General features: G+C 46.4%; 1 protein-coding gene across 4 annotated transcripts in view; it reads left to right on the forward strand.

Moving 5' to 3' along the window:
- Positions 1 to 446: 446 nt before the first annotated feature.
- The window catches only part of emid1 (EMI domain containing 1), a 51374-nt gene continuing 32612 nt past the window's right edge, over positions 447 to 19208 (forward strand). For all 4 annotated transcript variants that reach the window (XR_015116433.1, XM_086206141.1, XM_086206139.1 and 1 more), the window contains exons 1-3: positions 447 to 998; positions 6291 to 6404; positions 7232 to 7335. Coding sequence is in view for 3 of the 4 variants with exons in the window: in XM_086206141.1 (XP_086062267.1) it covers positions 805 to 998; positions 6291 to 6404; positions 7232 to 7335 (412 nt within the window). In the remaining variant the exon portion in view is untranslated. The remainder of the gene's footprint in view (positions 999 to 6290; positions 6405 to 7231; positions 7336 to 19208) is intronic.

The raw sequence follows: 19208 nt of genomic DNA on the forward strand, positions 1-19208 counted from the left end.
AAAAGTACTTTGTTACTTCCTACCAATGAAAGCCTACAGCATCTTTGCAGCTCTGCCCATGAGACCCGTGAAGTGTAGTCACCCCAACCACAGATAAAGATCTGGGCCTCGGGCCCCCCTGGCCCCGGTGCCAGGTGTTTGGTTTGGAGCAGGACTACAGCTCTGTGGTTCTGCTTGCTTGCACTGTAACCCTACATGTCCCACATGTATGGGCAGGGGGAGGTTACAGTAACCACAAGTGTTTTCCTGCCACTGCTCGGGCACTGATGGCTTTGACAGGGAGGCAAACACAGCGCATGTGGATAAATCTCCCATTAAAGATCTTGAGTGTGATCAGATATTCTATACACAGACAGATGAGGCAGCACCAGTGGAGGCTGCTGCAGTGTGTGTGTGTGTGTGTGTGTGTGTGTGTGTGTGTGTGTGTGTGTGTGTGTGTGGAAACGGGGCAGGGTAACAGGACCCAGTAGGCTGAGCTCTTTAAAGACCAGAGGAGACTATAAAAGTGCTTTCATGCCCGCTGCAGCGTTGTAGCGGCTCGGCTGGATGTGCGCAGTCAGGCGGAGGTAGACGGAGCAGAGACTCTCAACACTCCCTCGGTTTTACTTCCACATGTCGCAGCTCAGCTAACATTTATCTCTCCAACACAGAGAAGTGCCTAAGTGGATGGGATGCGCGTCTCCTTACTTAGCCGAGCCGCTTCTGTTTGACATACCCCCCCCCCCCCGAACCCCCCCGAGCTGTCTAACCGGGGTAAGTCGGGCTCATTAAAACTTCTGTGGCCGTACTTTTCATGTCGCGGAAATGGGACCGCGCCAACGGCAGAGCGTGTCCGCACTTTGCAGGGAAAGTTTGCTTTGGACCGGCGTGCTGCTCCTCTGGATGACCGCGTTTGTGGACGGCACCTGGAAGACGGGACTTTATAAAACCTACTCAACCGGGACGCAGCTGAGCAGAGAGCAGACAGCCGCCACACACACCTCAGTCTACCAGAAAAGGTAAGATCAACCTCTTACCAGCCCCCCCCCCCCCCCGGTTTATTTTTAACCCATAGCTCACTTTGTGTGTCAATACAAGAGCTCTCCATCCGTCTAGCAGCTCTTATTGTCTTCCTGTTTCCTTTTTCCTGTGCTGCTGGAGAACATTCTGGCTCCCTCTCATCCTCACCCACATCTACTCCTCACAGCGCTGTTACTCTGAGGTGTGTTGCACCCTTCAGGATGCAGCATCTCTCTCCGTCCCTCTCTCTCTCTCTCTCTCATGTGGATGTGTATCATTCACAGCGTGCACATTGAATAGGTGTATATGTCAGTAGAAGCTGGCTGGATAAAATAAAATGTCATTCCTCTTTGCAGAATTGTTGATAAAGGCGTTTCTGGAGGAGAGTCTGCAGTCTAAACACACACTTCCCTCCTGGACAGAAATGATGTTGAACTATTTCTTTAATATGAGAGGATGCATCCCATCTCACAAATATTTGTACTGCATACGTGTGGCCCTGAGGCTGCGACCCTGGGACCCCCTCTCCAGGTGGTGCTGGGGGGGGGGGGGACTCCCAGCTTTGCTCTAGTAGTTCTCCTCTGTCACCATAGACCAGAGTTTTGCAGACTTGTTTACTAAACACCAGCAGCTGGGACTTGAGGACATCTGGCCCAGTTTTGGAAGGAGGAGATGAGCTTACAGTGGTGGAAGTGGCATGGGGGCACCGGGAGACCTCCACCTGCTCTCTGGTTCCACCACTGAAAGCAGCATCAGAGTTAAAGTCACTTTCTCATTCATAAACTCATAAATAAAACTCCTACTGAGTAAAGAGTCCGTCAGGAGGAATGTGGTAGTCTCATACCAGCCTTGTCTTCACACAGTGATTACCCAAATCAAAGGGGATTAACACCTCTAGAGTAAGTCCTCCACTGGGGCGGTCACTCTGTCTAGGAGCTGATAAAGCATCCATTCAAGCGTTCTTAAAGTCTACACGTAAGCTCAGAGCGTCGGGGGGATGGCGGAGGTTTAGCTGCTTCTTTATTTCTTGTCCCATCCTTTTCTTTATCTCTCGGAGGAGGACTTGTCATGGTCTGACAGGCAGTCTGGGCCCTGTGGCCGCCCTCGTTCCTCATCCATCTTAACTATATCCACATTTCTGTAAGCATGGGAATGGAGATGGCAGGGATTCCAGTGGCTCAGCTCAGTGTGGCTCCGAGTGGAATGGTTTTAGATTTGCTGTTCAAAGAGCTTCAAATATTGTATGTGCTGAAGAAAAAAAAAGGGGGGGGGGGACCCTGCACAGCTCCATTAACTGGTGGCGGAGACAGTAACCGAGGTAATTCCTTCAGAATAAAACCGCATCATTTAGATCTTTAGATTCTCTAAGCTGCATAACACTTAGTTTCCTTTCACCTCCATACCAAAACACTTCAAGTTACACACCGTGACACGCTAAACAGCCCACAGGTGTCCCGACCTGAAAGCCCAAAACACACAAAGACGAATGAGTTCCTCTTTGGCGGCTGTGTAGAGTCAGTTAACCCTGACCTTGTACGCCCCTCTGCGGCGCTTTGACGTATCCTCGCTGTCATCTGCAAAACACACACCGGCTTTGAACCTGCAGCATGAAAGGCCACCTCATGTTCCCTATTCACGTCTGATTTAATAACGCTTCGAATGAAAACTACATTCTCTTTTTTTAAATTCAATTCTTATTGTTTATTGGATTTGATTGTGGTTGTTTCTGTTCTTCCAGCAGCTTCAGACTCCCCCTCGCGTCGTTGATGTCATTGTGACCATATTCTATTTTGTTGTTGTGCCACATTTGTCTAACGCCTTCTTTTTTTATCCTGTGGGACTAAACCGGCTCTCTGTCCTTGTTCCCATGGCGCACGTGACCCTCAGGATAAGATGACCTCTCCTCTCTTCCTCTCCTCTCCTCTCCTCTCGTCTCCTCTCCTCTCGTCCTCTCTGGCCGTCTGCCACATCTGCCTTTTGTCCTTTGTTCTCCTCTCGTATTTTTCCCACAGACAGAAATCAAGAGAATTTCCTCCAGATTTGTTGCCTGATTTCAAACATATCTCTCAGTCTTTCACAGAATGAGAATGGGCTGGTGGAAATGACGGGCCAGAACAGGACAGGAGACGAGAGGAACGGAAAGGATTGGGTTTCTCTGCTAATGTCCCAAAAGCCGCGAGCTACTGAGACGTTTTCCACCAGTCTGACCAGCGTTTCGCCCTCGCCAACCATCTTTGTCTGTTCGCTCGACTTAAAAACTTCCAGCTTCCTCCTCTGCTGCTGGAAGTGCACTAATTCAGCAGAGTGATCATAAAAGATGCAGGCTGTACGGCCTATACGAGTAGAAATGAGGGCGAAAAGCAAGAAACTAGGATACAGTGCGTAAGCTCTTCTGACAAGTTCGTGAGCTCCGTCAGCATTTGCATCCATTTAAAGCTCAGCAGGTTTTGTTTTACTGTCTTGGCATCGACCGCGTTGTGGAACAGATGGGCCAAAGCTGAGATTTTTCCGTCCCTTAAAAATAGTGGATTTTTTTTTTTCTGGGTTGTATGTGACTGCTAGAGATGGTTGATGATTTATTTAGCTTGAGCCGACATATTGAGTGTGCCATGTGTGCTCAGAGACCTGATACTCACCGAGGACCTGCTCGGTGCTTCTGCCAGGGAAGCAGCGTGGAGCCTCAGACACCTTCAGTAGGAGGATGGTGTTGAGATCCATTTGGGGAATGAAAAACTGAGAGCTCTAAGCACCTGCGTCCATTAATATCGCTAAAAACAGACAGCAGTATATCTCTGCTGAGTTATTTGCTGCAGGGCCGATCGTACCAGTTCTGAACACTCATACCAGAGGAGGTAATGACGCCACCTGAACTCGCGCTCCTTTCAAAGCCAAAAGAAACATCAAAGAATCCGTGTACACTCCCCGCAGTGGAGAAAATACACTTCTTTGCACTTGTAGTCAGTTATTGGTTCTTCCGCCGTTTGGGAAATTGTAAACTCGGTTCCACCAACTGCTTTTGTTATTACATTCACTACAGCAGCAGCGGTTAACGTTTCCTCTTTGGTAATTACATAAATGCAATGCAAAGAGAGAGAAGGAGACCATAAACTCCCTCCTGCTGGTGACAGTCTTAGCTGTTCCCAGGTGAAAGCTCCCCTCAGCCTGGGAAACTGATGTTTATCTGCAGGATGAGTGATGGCGGCGGTGGGGGGGGCGAAACCACCCCCACACTCGCTGCTCTACCTGACCGCAGCTCCTTCACTGTCTGAAACTTTCCACTGATGATTAGATTTTTTTTCTTTCCTTCACACAGGGGAAGGCAATCATGGGGTAATCATATAGATCCATGTTCATTTTCATAGCCTCACGCCTGGATTTGAATAACATGTGTGGCAGATGAATTCCCCACTTGATTTACTCAGGAGAGATTTATGATTGATGTCTTACTTCTGCACATTCCCTTTTACTTCTTTATTAATTCCTGGTAGATAGCCTTTCACTCAAAACTTCTTCTTTTTTTTCCTGAATTTTTCTGAACAAAATGTCACAGATCTTCAAGTTAAACTGAAGTGATAAATGAAGGGTTAATGATGGGAGTAAGTGTCGCTACCCCTGAGGAGCTCCTGCGATCCGGCTCAGGTTTTTTCGTGTGCGGCCACTGCTACATGTGGGACTTGTTAATCAAAGCTGGTTCATGGCTTCTTCTTTTTTTTTTGCATCCTCCGCCCATGGCAGTTTCCTTTAGTGTAAACTCTCTCAAACACACACACAATGCCCCCCCCCCCCCCCCCACACACACACACACACATATGGTCTCTCATGTTGACAAACAGACTTTGGTGGAAACACCCTCCCACTCTTGCTAACGCGTTGGCAGAAGAACACACAGAGTTTTGTTTTGTACTACGAGCCCCTCAGTCTCCTTTGTGGTTCCTACATAGAGCACCCCAACACACACACACACACACACACACACCTTATACAGCTAATCATCGTGTTAGCACAGCCTATAGTAAGTGTTTACCTCCAGCTGTATCCATATGAAGGTAATCAGCATATTTGTACACCTCACTTTTGATAAAAGAACAGTAACATCTGGAGGTTCTCACTTTCCTCCATGTTTCTGCTCTGAAGAGTAGAAGGATGAGATGGGCTGCTTAACTTATTTATGGGGTTTATGTAACTGTTGCTGCCGAATTTAGGAAGTTAAACGATTTTATCATCATTTCATCTGACTCAGAACACTGGGACTGAGAGGATTTAATTGGCCCTGCGCTGTCAGAATCAGATATCGCCTCTTGTTTGAAGGGTAATTTAGCTCTTGGTGAGGAATGAAACCAATTAGCTCCCAGTTCCCTCAAATGCATCGTGACATCATGTTGTGATTGTTAGTCCCAGTCGAGGCATCCGGCTTAATCTGGACCCGTCAGCAAAATACAGTGTTGGGGTTTTATGTCTCCACGATGTGCGCTTGTCACAGTGACCCTGAGTATTTCATCAAGGAGAATGGGACAGATATTGTGTACGTGTGAGCTGACAGGGACTGTAACCTTTGACCTTTCACTGCTAAAACCTCATCAGTTCCTCCTTGATTTTCATTGGATAATGGAGCAAAGACTTCATTCCCTCAAGGAGTTCCTGAGATATTGGGTCAGCAACAGTGAGATGGACGAGTGGCTGAGCCAGTAATGCTCGGGCCTTCAGCCCTCAGCTGTCGCAGAGACATAAATGAATTTGTTGCCTCGGGAGGCGTCACTAGGAAGGGGAGTGAACTTGACTCAGCCAGCTCTGATTGATCACATCATATCTTAAACCCTGACCTGGAGATCCACTGTTTCCTGCCACAACCTTCTGGTAATGTCTCTAGCAACAGCGTGGTCACACGACCCAGCCTTCACCTGTGCTGCGTTCATCTCTGCGGGGGTCTTCCTCTAACTTCCCCCCGCGTTTGACTTTACAGCATCTGAGTGCTGAATGTAAATGGAAGGATGCAGCAGTGTAAATAGAGCCTACAGTGCTCTCCTCCCAATCTGGAGGCTGATTAAACCTTGTAAACACAGTAAAGGAGTTTCAACAAAAAGGATGGGGGAAGGGAGGGAAGACAGTTGTCAATGTGAATTCGTCGCTAATTTCCCTGCATGTGCCTGCCTGATCGTCTGAGGGTTCTTGTGTCACCAGAATTATTCTTCCTTGAGTTATTTTATGTAAAAATACGATTTCCTGTTGGCTAAAAGTAGCACCTAGAGTCTGATGTTACTGTTGTTTTATTCAGCACTCTGCTTCTCTCTCAGGAACTGGTGTCCTCACACCATCACTAAGACGGTGACGTGCCAGGTGCAGAATGGGACCGTCCTGCAGCGGGTCTACCAGACTTGCCGCTGGCCACAGGGATGTACAGGAGGCAGGTGAGTCCGGAGCAGCAGCTGCTTCTACGACTGTAACACAGAAACCTGACTCTGTGTCCTAGAACAGCGAAGGTTTCTTCTTAGCATCACTATTGCAGACACATGGAGGTCTCTCATCAACGTTCCCTCGCCAGTTACGAACTGGAAGGTGCCTAAAAGCTGCTGTGTGGTGGGATGAACTACCAACAGACAAAAGAACTCAGAGCAAAGTTTTTATAAGCTGCCAAACTGAAAAACTGAAACTGTAAGGAGGGAAAACTGGTGGTAGGAATCTGACACTCAGTATACCTGTGTGCGCAACAATCATTTTTGTCTCTAAAATAAGTACAAAGGTCACTTTAAATCATGTTACTGCAGGAAACGCACAACTGGTTAACTTTTGGTTAAATGGAGCAAAGTTGCTCATGCACAACTTCTTTCTCCATAAAGTCTCCTTTTTTTTTTAGTAGTAGAAGAAGTAGTTCAGTAGTAAAAGGTGGTTGTTGGTTACTTGGCTCGCTGCTAGTTCATCAGAATTATGTTGTTTGCTAACAGGCCAAATTAGGAGGCACCTTAGCGCGATACAAAGTTAAGTGAGAGTGAATCAATGCTACACACACACACACACACACACACACACACACAAGTGGGTGGGGCTTAATTCCTGCCACACCTGTTTCATCCTGATCCTGTAATGTACACATGTTCCTTTAAGACAAAGGGAATTCTGGGAAATGTAGGGGGGGAGAAACCACCAGGCCTGTTCAGTATGATGATAAATAATACTATGACTGACAAACTGCTGATTATAATCTGGTTTTATTGTACATTTTGTAAATTTTTTTCAGCTACAGGACTGTGGTCAGACCTTCCTATAAAGTAGTGTACCGCACTGTGACCTCTCTGGAGTGGAAATGCTGTCCGGGGTTTAGCGGCGCCGCCTGTGAAGAAGGTAAGTCCAGACAGAAAGAGAGAAAACACAACACACACACACACACACACACACACACACACACACACACACACACACACACACACTTCTACTGCAGCTGATAAGAAATGAAGGCTCATGGAATGGGCCAGCTTCATAATCTAGGATGAGAAATGGTTAAGAGAAACAAGTTGTCAGCACAAGTTTGGCTTCTCTTTTTCAGCCGTCTCGCTCCACCTTATTAATTCCTTCATTCTTCAAGGTTATTTATTTATCACCATCTGCGGGAAGCGTGTGATATATATCCGTCTGTGTCGGCTTGCTGTTGTATATCTGATGTATGTGCCTTCCAATATGTGTGTAAGAGTCACAGGAGTGATTTCCATTAAGTTACATAAGGCTGCTTCTGTCTGCTAAATGAAGTTGAGAAATAAGATCCCCCCAACTCTCCTGACCTCCACATTATTCATCAGTTTTTATGTGTTCATTGAGTCATTGTAGTGTGTAAGGTTCGATTCGTTTGTGGGGTTTTATGGTCTGGCTGGGACCCACACTTCATCCTCTTAAAGTGTCATACTAGCACTGCTGTTTTCATTTTGCGACTACAGTAGCTGCCCACCACACACACACACACACACACACACACACACACACACACACACACACACACACACACACACACTCACACACACACACTTCTTGTGCATAATGACTTCCCCTGGCACAGGCCCCCATGTCTGGAGAAAAGGGTGGAGTGTGTGTTTGTGCTGGGACCCAAGACTTGACTGGGTGTAACATAAATCATCAGGCGTTGTGACACAAAGCACCTTAAATGTTTACAGCGCTTGAAGTGGTCGCTGAACACAGAGTCTTTTTTTCTTGTCACTCCCAGGTGAGCTGGTTGTTCCCGCATGGCACAGATTGGTCTCAGTACCCTGCTTGTTTTTATACCGCCACCTCTCTCAAAGTCACAAAACTCACAGGCAGACAGCCGAGACTTTACTTAACAAAAGCAGAGGAGGGAGGAAATTATCCAATTAAGTTGTTGCTGGAGGAGATTCCCCTCCGGTTGTCATGGCAGTGGGGGGGTGTCCAGCCTGCGGGGATGCTGGGATTAGCCACTTATCTAAGCGTTGTTCCGGGTGACTCAGATCACAGGCAGCGCTGAGTGGAAGTGACAGGTCCCATTCACAGGGCCTTTACTCTGCGGCACCATGGATGCTATCCAGGGCCACCGGCGCTTTGTTCTGCTGCTGCCGTGTGAGCAGAGCCCCTTGCCAGCGCAGAACCTGATACCCCGCTGCTGTCTGCCTCATTCACTGTTTAAGGCCACACGGGCAAAGTTAGAAGTTGGATTGTGCTTAAATCTGTTGCTATAGAGTTGCCAAGTGAAGTTAAATCTCCGCTCACAGTTCAGTGGGTACAAGTTTCAAATCCAAGCTCTTAATACCTGTGTGTGACTCCATCTGCAGATCGCTACACTTTTCTTTGCAGATTTTCTGAGAAAAAGGCTCAGAAAACAAAGAACAAAAGAGCAAACATCATCTCACTTTTCAAAATCAACTGTCAGAATGTCGCAGACCTGCTACTTTAGAGCTCATTCATCTCATTAGTAGAGCTCCGGTGTTAGATAAACGTGTCACTCCTATCACCTTTTTTTTTTGCTCTGCTTGTCTGTTTTTCACAGGCAGTGGAAAATGTGTATGATATGCTCATTAACTCACACAGCCTGGCGTTAACCTCCATAGTTCTCTCATCGGGCCACCCCCGGTCATGTCTGAGTCCCAGAGCTTGTCTGCATTACATCTAATCTTAACATACTGGCCGTACTCTGGAGGCGTCTAAAGGTGCAAGAGAGGAAAGGACATGTAACCGCTGACAGCACAGCTATTGATATGGTTCAACTGAGATGAGAGAGCTGTTTTCTCTTGTGTCCGTCCATTCTCAGCCTCCACGTCTGCCAGTGGATTGCTCAAAAAATGTAAATCAGCAGTCTGGGGCGGAGGGTTTCTGTTTTAGATTTCCAAAGGCAAGGCAGCAGAAAATAAGTTAGAAATCAGTAAACTGAGAGATTGTACAATGTTTTCTATGCAAAAACAAAAAGTGATATCGCACCCAAGCTGGTAAACAAAAGCTCTCATCAGATCTGTTTTTAGTTTTGTTTTTTTCTCTCCCCAAAACAAGGCAGCAGAGCGCAGAAATAAACAAGAAACCATGAGCGAGAGAGATTATTGGATGATTTCAAATTTTACAAAGCACAAGAACAAAACATGGCGTCACACCCAGGCTGATAAACTCACAGAGGAAGAAAACCCAACATCGGACAGGCACCTTTCACATCTTTCACTCTTCCTCCGACATCCACACAGAGACCTCAGGACTTGGCTGGAATTCCAGGCCAGGGTGTAATTACTGGGTCCTAATTGTTTTCTATGAGGTTTGGGAGATATTGTCTTACCTCTAGACCTGGAACACAATGGTCTTTATCTCTGATTGAGTCTGAGGAAGAAAAAAGGGAAAAAAAAAACCCTCTCTTAAGTATTTGCAGATGGAGGTACTTTCATAGCCTGCCAGAAACAGGGATTTAATGTATGCCTGGTTGGCTTTGGCATTTGGCAAGTAAATGCTTGTTTTCAGAAGGGATATCCCAAGTTATGCTACATCAAACACAAATATCAAAATTATGCTTCATTTGCAGGCAATTTTGTGATAGAAGAATATCAGATGTACCTCATGAATTAGAATTATTACATTAGAGCTGGCTCTGGAATGCTCTGTCCCATACGGAGCGCAACACAACAGCGAGTGCTGGTTGCAGACTCGGAGAAATCTGTACATTTCACAGACTTTTCCCTTCTATCTGCTAACTTTTATCCTAAAAGTGTGACGATGACACCGAGAGGTTTGATTTACAGAGAAGAAATCTTTAAAGAAATATGGCTTATCGCAGGAGGGGGGCCTGCTGTGCGGCTAAACATATGGGGGGATGTAGACTTGAATTAGCATGGCTGTCAAAGCTCTCCCGCGGGGGTCCCCATCAAACCGTATCTCGCAGCCAAGCGGAGGCTGCGGTTTTTGGGGTTGCAATTACGGTATGGCTGGGAGGCAGAGGCGCGCTGTCTGTTATAAGCCGCAGAAATGTAATCTGTGTTTTCACAGCTCAGTGTGGCTTATCACGGGCCTACACGCTAAACCCGGTGCTTTAAACAGCAGTCAGCTGCAGCTTGCCATTAGCAAAGCAGGAGTGGGAGAGTGCGTGGATGTCTGTATACGTCTGTCCGCCTGCCTGAGTGAGTGAACGTGTGGGTGGGAAAGCGAGGTGTTGAGGATTTGTACAGTTAGGGATGCAGCTGTTCACTGTGATTAGCTGCTTTAATGGCAGCAGGCTTTAGTAGCTGTGAGTGGAGGGGCCCCAGCCTGAGGTCGGGGGCCGGTGGGAGCTGAGCAAGAGCAGGTGACCTCCACACCCCCCCACTAAACACACACACACACACAGTCATTACACTGACCTCACCTTCTCATTTAGGCCCTTCCCTTTCTCTCACTCACACGCCGCTGGATTCCCAACAGCGGGTGTTAAATATATTCTCATTCACAAAAACAGATCTGATGTCTGATTTAGCTGCATTCACACCCACATCCTCAGTATTTATGCACTCATGAGCTGATCTGTAAAGACACATTCATGGCATGTGTTTACAAAGAGGCGGGCCGCCGCCGCCGCCATGGCTGCAGCAGCTGATACTCATGAGTTGGAGACCAAATTGGAAGCAGCTGAAGTGGACTCCAGATGTGATTAGACTTGGGAGCATCCAGCCCTCTCAAGCCTCACTGCTCCTCTCGGGGAGAATCGTCATAATAGTTATTAATTAACACACCACTAAATATACCTCAGAATGAACTCAAGCAAATAGTGGCGGGAGAGTTGGTGTTGTTGTTTTGTTTTTTTTTCTCCCTCCTGTTGGCCTTCCTCCCCCGTGCTGTCTTGGTGAGTGTGCTGGTATGTGCATCAGGTTTAAGACAAAAACCACAAATTATACCTCGTCGAAGAGTTCATATTTAAATTGGAATATATACTAATAACCATGATATTGTAATTTTGATATGCACATTATTTTGAAATGTTCCATAAAAACCGCATAGAGAGCAAATACTCTACAGCACAAACCGTGCAAGCCATAGAATAATAACGACGGAGCCATTAGAAATATAATTACTAGTCCCTGTGCTTTTATGGTTTGCTTATAATAGCAGGCCAAAGGCAAACTGGAGGAATGGTGATAATATTTCTAGCAGATCCAGCTTAGTTTAGACAAGGCCAACGAGAGACATCATTATAAATTGTATTTATTTGATATCCTGTCTATTCTTGAGGAACCATTTGTTTAATGCTTTGAGCTCCATCTGTTGACTCTGATGTTTAGTCTGTTCTTCAATCTGAAATAAATGGCAGCGAGCTTCAAGAAATACAGCAGCTCCTCTGCAGTCTTCAAGTTCAAGCATACTTAGCCTTGAATCTGAGTTAAGTTTTATGTATCTGGCTGCTGGACTGGAAATGGCTCTTCTGCTCACTGATTTATTTATTATTTCCCAAGAATTCCCACGGGAGTGCATTGAAAACAGTTCTCCCTGCAGTCGGAGAGAAATAAAGTGGGCCTGGTCAACAGTGTAAAAAAGATAAAACCTTGAAAATACACTCACGCACACACACACACACACACACACACACACCATGGCAGCTGAAGTATTCTTCTGTCCCCAATAAAGAACAGGCATTTCCCCTCACCAGTAAGTAAGTCGACGTGTGACCTGCAAACAGTCGTCCTCTTTACCGACAGATCGCCCAATCACGAGGCCGAGTCGGGACAGGACGGTCTGCTCCTGGTGAGGATCCTGCAGCGTGAATCACTGATGAGGCTTTTATCACGCAAAAACAAAACCCGCCCTGACTCGAAACCTCTTTGCGATCACCTTTTCTCATCTCTGATCCACTCTGGTGTAACCTAAGCTGCATTAACCCCGTCTGCTCGGTGACAGGGTTTTGTTTTTTTTGTTTTTTTTTCATGTTAGTGCTGAGACAAGAGCAGTATTGATGGATGCTTCCCTTTCCATACAACAGTGATGAGCTCAGCAAACCCAATTTATGGTGAGATTATCTGTATCCAGCAAGCTCAAACATCTGGATCCCCTCCTATCTAACGGCACTGTGCGAGGATGGAGCAGCAGCTCCCTCAGCCAGTCAGCGCGTCAAAACCTGACACTTTCACATGCCATATCCAGTTGGAAGAGCAGCAAAAATGCTTTTTCCACCTCTCAGCTCACCTCAACTCTGCAGGTGCATCCTCTTGTACTTGCCTAATTACTGTTGTTGACTCTGCTTCTGCAATAACTGCACTTAAAGCTGTGCTTACTCTACTAATATTACCGCTCGTTCCTTTTAGCAATGCCATTTTCTCCTACTTTTTCTATTTTTTTTACCAGCAGCTTCAAAACCACGAGAGCCAGTCAGGAGTTACGTCACTGCTGGGGGGACAGCAGACCAGTTGGAATGCGGTTCTGACTGGTCCATTACGTTCTAATTTCTCATAGTGGTTTTAGATCGAAGGGGTACAGAGAGATGGATGTTCTCAGCAGGCTGATAATCTTCAGATCCACAGACGCCAAATCGCCGCCTCTCTATTTAGTATGTGTGACCTTCTGTCCCGCCTTTCCACTTTTCTAGTTAGTCTGAAGCTGCACAAAGCTGTGACGTTGTGTTTGATTGTACTATGAAAAACAAGACAAAAAAAACATGCAAATAACAAAGATTTTATTTACGAACTCTCATTATTTTGGTCAAATTGTTTTGTCAGGCAATTCTGGAAGGTGTATACTACAATTTTTCACATTTTTTGCTTTTATCGCCCAATTTACATAAACATTCTTGTCATTCCTCCTCCTCCTCAATAACCCTTTGAAATCTTGTTGTCTCTTTCCATTTCCCCAGTTCTGTCCACGTTCTGGCCCACAAAAACATGGAAATACAATGAAAACAGTTGATTTTGGGTTCGATATACTTGTCTTACACCGTATCAGTGTGTGGTTTGTGTACACTCTCGGGGGTTCTGATGGGCTAGCTGCTCATTTGTCTCTGTTACGAGTCGGTAAACATATACTGTACAACATAAGAGGGGGCTTGAGTGTTGTGGCTCAGTGGGTGGGATTTTATGAATCCGACCTTCAGTCCTGCTCTGCTCCCATGTAGGCTCAACCACAAACAGACCACATCACAGGGATCTTGCTGTGGTGTGTGTTGGTGACATCATTTATAGCCCCTCCAGCATAGACCTCCCAAACACATCCACCCCCCACCCCCTCATCAGTTTCCCAGCCACTGGGTACAACGTCTTTAACGTTTAGCCATTAAAAGTTGCTCCCTCTGTCTGACTTTTGTGCTCCACTCTGTGCGGGTCTTTACATATATTTCCATTGGCTCATACGGTGCCTGATACGGTGCTCAGCGGGGATGGAGGGAGTGGTACTGATGGTTGTGATTAGTTCTGCATTGAAGACGAGAGTGGAGAGGAGATTTGGATGAGCTGCACCAGCAGTCGATGTAATTAGAGACACGTCTGTTTGGCTTTCAGAGTGCAAACCTGACAAGAGGATCAGGCAGAACCCCTCAAGGAACCACTAGTCTTGACCGAAGACAAATGACCTCACTTGATTGGTGAGAAGACAGAGGAGCGGAGCATAATAGAACAATCGTCTCAAGATCAGATGTCTGATATGTGAAGCTGAAGCAAGACATGGCAGGCAAAGGGGGATTTTACAGTACGCTGCACTGTCAAAAACAGGAGAGGACTGAGACACGTATAGGGTAAGATATGTAACTGAGAATGTACAGGCTCGTCCAGCTCGCTGCCAAAAAACAAATTGTTGTACACTCCAGAATTTCATGAGTCCGACAACACTGACAGGACATTTGATGAGTGTGTAACTGCTGTATCGGGAGGAATTTCTGAGTGAATCGGGATGAAATCCTTGGAAATAACTCAGAGAAAAGTGTGTGTATCCTGAGTGTGTCATAGAAACGCGACGCAGACAGAATACACTGAGAGGACGGCAGTGTCTGGTGCTCATTCAGGTATTACTCTCCTGAAAAAGTGGATCGACTGAAACCAGTGGATCTGCAACCGGTGCTGAGGTGAAAGAAGGAAATGGTTTATAGGTCGTGAACACCGACACACCCCTGGAAGTTGAAGATTGATTGGATGTGAGGGGATGAGTGCTTGAGTCTGGTTGGTCCAAGCACAGACAGATGAAACTAATTGATTTGGGGCTTACGGCGTTGAATAGGTGAACAATGGGACCACATATCTGAACTAAAAGGGTTTAAAAAGGTGCATTTCAAGCAATTATTTTCATCATGACATTGTTTGCCATACCGAGCTGCTCAAACTTCAACCACACCTGTGAAACACAGCCGCCGCCAGCTGAGATGTTGCGATTAGTGGCTAATATAAGAATAACTGTTATGAATTATCGGACTACTTCCAGATTGTCTCTTTACCTTCTCCGGATGCTGCAGGAAACTCCACAGCTGCACTCCTGTTTGCAGTGTTTCACAACATGTGAAGTGCTGTTTACCTTGCATGAGTAGAGTGTGTGAAGACATGCATCATTTAGGAAAGTGCTTGTATCTCCTCTGCTCTGCAGCCTCGTCTGGGGTCACCTCCAGGAGACTCCTCTTAACATCCACACGTGTTAGCCAGCCCAGGCAAGCAGACTTTAACAGCGCTGCACAGACCGCTTCTGCATGCTCTGGCACTGTCGATCACCTCCTCCTCCTTCAGTTTAGACACGCATCTTGTTCGGATCATCTCAGGGGAATAGAGGGATGTGCACTCTGTTTGGGAAGTGCGGTAGGTTTAGTGGTCCATCTTCGGTCGTTGCGGCAGGAGGACCATGTTGTGGCGGAGCTGGTGTTGCTTGTGAGGCAGTGTTTAGGGCTCAGAGCCAGAGAGGCCCAGCGGGGTGATCTCATTAACAACAGGACGTACCCCTGAACCTCTAAACCCAGGCCTGCATTCCGCCCGCTCCACTGCCCCCTGGGACTCATCCACGGGGGCTTTAACGGCCCTGTTGTTTTGCTTGGACCCTCGCCACATCCAGAATGCAGACCCGAGCTGTGCATGACGACCTCCCCCACCTCTATCAGGACCATAAATACAGTCCAGAGTCCTGCTTCCTCAGGTGTTTATGGCCCTCTCACTCATTCATGCTGAGCTCACAGCCTGCCAGGGCCTGGCAGCAAACAAACACTCGCGCTCACACACATGCAGATACATTTAAGGCTCCAAAAAACACCTGCTCTCATCAGGACCCACATATATCAAGTCTGTATGTGCAGACACACGTGCGTCTAAAATATAACTCACATTTTTACCCCATGGATGACTTTGGTTACACAAACAAAGCAATGTGCCATACTCGCAGTAATCCATAAGCTGAGACGCAGACAGTCGCATATATCAGCGGCATGTGTGCTCTATGACAGATCGGCTGACAGCGACAGTAAATCAGCGCTACTGTGCTGGAGTCAAAGCTCATCTGCTGCTAACGGGCGCCGTGGATGAAGGGATGGGGGACGGAGGATTATGTCATCCATGTAGGCTATTATTGCTTTTGGCAACCCTCCATGTTGTCCTCCTAACGGGTTCCGTCTCACCTGATGAGCAGCACGAGGCCTGAAGAGGCCGTGCCTGGTCAGCTATTTATAAAATAACCATGTCTACTTGTTTATGGACTGTGGTGAATTGTACAGGTGCAGCATGTTCTAGTCAGACGGCCACATTGTTATTTCTTTGCGGCAGATGAATATTCAATCAATGCAGCGTATGTTGCTGCTGCATCAGATAAGACAGCTACTGGAAGACGTGGGGCGTCCCTAAGTGCAACACCCCTGGTCTGACTCTGGCGGGGTAACTCCTTCCTCTCCCTCCACTACCCACTGCATAACAAAGGCTAAAATGAACCCCAAAACGCTTCAACTGGAATTGGATTTTTCTAAATCTTACAAACTGATATGTAAGAAAAAGTGTTGTGAGCTTCAGTATTTGTGACAGCAGATGAAAACCGCAAAATTTGTGCAACTGTCAAGGCAAAAAAAGATGTTCCTTTCTATTTTATCACTTCGTAGGAGAAAATAAAAAAGGGATTGTAAGTCAAATGCAGCTATTATTGATGTATGATTCATGCGTGGGTGGGACCAGAAGCCTCTTGGGCTGTTCGGTTTGTCTTTTTGTGCAGACTAACTGATGTGATCAGCGACGGATTAGGAACCAGTTGTGTACATAAAGCAAGTAGACGCTTTATTTTGCAACATGAGTCCATGGAAGTCCTCTCTTTATGGCATGCACAAGCTCCCCCCAAACCTTACGGTGTAGTTCTCACACTGGGGGTTACTACGGAGGCCGTGCAACTGTAACTCCTTATAAAAAAAACAACCTATAAATCTGTTTCAGACTGAATTGTGCGACTGTTTTAAATAAAAACATCCTCCTAATACAAATGCTCATTTAATCTCAGTGTTCTTTGTTCCAAATTGTGTTGCTCAAGCTGATATTGATATGTTAGGAACTACAGCCGCTGCCGGCACACAAATTGACCTCTATAAGTCTTTTCAAATTGCCCCCCCCCCCTTTTTTTGGGGGGCATTCCCCATCATTACATCCAATTTACAAAAGACCAAAAGGATTATTGTCAGCTAATGCGTTCTATATGAAGCCCTCACTTTGCCTGTGTAAACCGAGCCACTCCAGTAAACAAAGAGCCATTGAAGCAGAGTTACTAAATCTGCAGCCAGATGGGTTCTCGACCAGGACAAAGTGGAGAATTACAGTTTGGTCGAAAAGTCCAAGCTCAGCTCTCACCCCCTCTTTCTCCCCTCTGGCCTCTCTCAGAGGGGGATAATCTGTTCCCTCTCTTCTCTCTCTCTCTCTGTCTCTCTCTGAGATTGAAGAATTAGATGAGTGTGTAAAAGGAGAACGGCTGTACTAGTGGAGGGATGGCGCTGCTCCAGCGGGACACGTTTCCTCAGGTGCTGCCAGTTAGAAAAAGAAGAAGAACCTGTTGTCACCAGCTTCAAAGAAAAGGTGGCACTGTTATCTTCAGGCAGACAAAGGCAAAATATCATCGGGGAGCAATGGGGAGGGGTCTTTCTCAAGAGGATAGGCCTGTTCCTGTTACTGTTAAAAGGACAAAGAACAGACTGAAGTAATAACTGCGATGAGCATCATTCACCCGGACCCTGAGAGCTGCCGCCACGCTGGTCTGTCAGGAGAATTTATCTTTTCTTATTCAAACTGAACTTTAGAGGTAAAATTAGATTTGAGGCTCCCTTGTCTTTATAAGCTTTGTTTGACCCTCTTACAGTCCACAAAACAACCCCCCCCCCCCCCCCCCCCCCCCCCAGGGTTTGGGTGGGTAGCTATGAGGATGCCAAAAGGGGGAAAGGGCAGAGAATTGAGGGGTGCAGGGTGTGTGTTTTCTGGGAGAATAATAGCCAGTATTGTTGCTTAAGTGGCAGCGCTGTATCGAGGCTGTTATAATACATTTCTTGACACACGTTTACGGTGTTAAATTCCCGCAACGCTCTTGAGCAGCATGTTGAGAGCTGGTTGTGAGTACAATGTGTCCCTTTTTTTTTTTTTTTAGTGCTGGTGTATCAGTAAATCAAAGGCCAGATTAAAATCCTCCCGATTCAGGAAGAGGGTCGCCTGAGGTGGAGAAACTAGAGAACACTCGTGTCACAGTCAGTTTCATGCTTTTCCCGTCTTATTTTTCCCTCTATTCTCTCTAATAAAGTGATCACTGATGCTTGAGGAGACTCCGGAGGTGGTTGTGAGTGACAGTTACGTCTCACTCTCGGATTAATGTTTTCACTCTGGATGTGTAATTGAGATGGAGGCTTCTGGGATCGCCATAGAGACAGGAGAGGGCACGCTGGGAGATGGATTACAAACAAAGCTCAGGATCATTCATCAATCACAGCAGCTCTTTTTCGCCAAAGCTGGAATTCCTTTCCTCTAGCTGCTCCTGACACCTTAAACTTTTTTTGTTCCTGGAGGTTTTCCTGTTAGACGGAGGCTGCAGCTCCCGTCACCCTCTCTGGAAGGATCTGACCGAGAGGCTGCGGTGAAAGACAAATGAATATCGTAACAGAAAAGGTAGATGGCACACGGGGGGGGGGGGGGGGACTTTGTGTGTTTGAATCGACACCAGGAAGTTTGACATCATAAATCGAAACACCAGCATCACTTGTATGATGAGAAATGAAGGAGCAGCGTTACTGTAACATCAGTGACTATACAGTCTGCTACAAATGCACAATCTGAAGGTGCGAGTAGCACTGACCAATCAAAATTTGACCATTGATTCCATGCACGTAAGGGCGGGTCAGTCTGCTTTTTTTGGAGGCGATCCAGTGGCAGACGTCGTCTCTCAACTCTGACTCCGTTCTCAAGTCCCAAGTTGGAATTCGAACCATAAACAGCAAACGGAGGCAGGAGTCTTGTTGGGAGATCTCATGGCTGTTGGCCCCCAGAGGCTCCTCATAGCTGCTGGGTCCCAAGACCGTCTGTGTTGAACTTACTTGGTGCTTTGTGTTGTCATATATTATTAATTCTCTGTCAGTCTGGGTCCTCAGTCCTATCTTTACTATCTAAACTCATCACTACATCTAAATTTATGGCGGGATGTGGTATTTTAAAGGATCAGTACGTCTAAATACCAAAAACATATTTCTAGGCCTGTTTTATGTTAAACATGTTCATCTCTGACTTCCGTGCAAAGGAATGTAACTTGTGATGTTTATAGAATCGATAAACAAAGTCAAGAGAAGTCAGTTTTGG

Source organism: Aulostomus chinensis, chromosome 6 (genome assembly GCF_037954235.1).
Source record: "Aulostomus chinensis isolate RoL2024-O1b breed Wild chromosome 6, RoL_Achi_v1.0, whole genome shotgun sequence".
Taxonomy (NCBI): domain Eukaryota; kingdom Metazoa; phylum Chordata; class Actinopteri; order Syngnathiformes; family Aulostomidae; genus Aulostomus; species Aulostomus chinensis.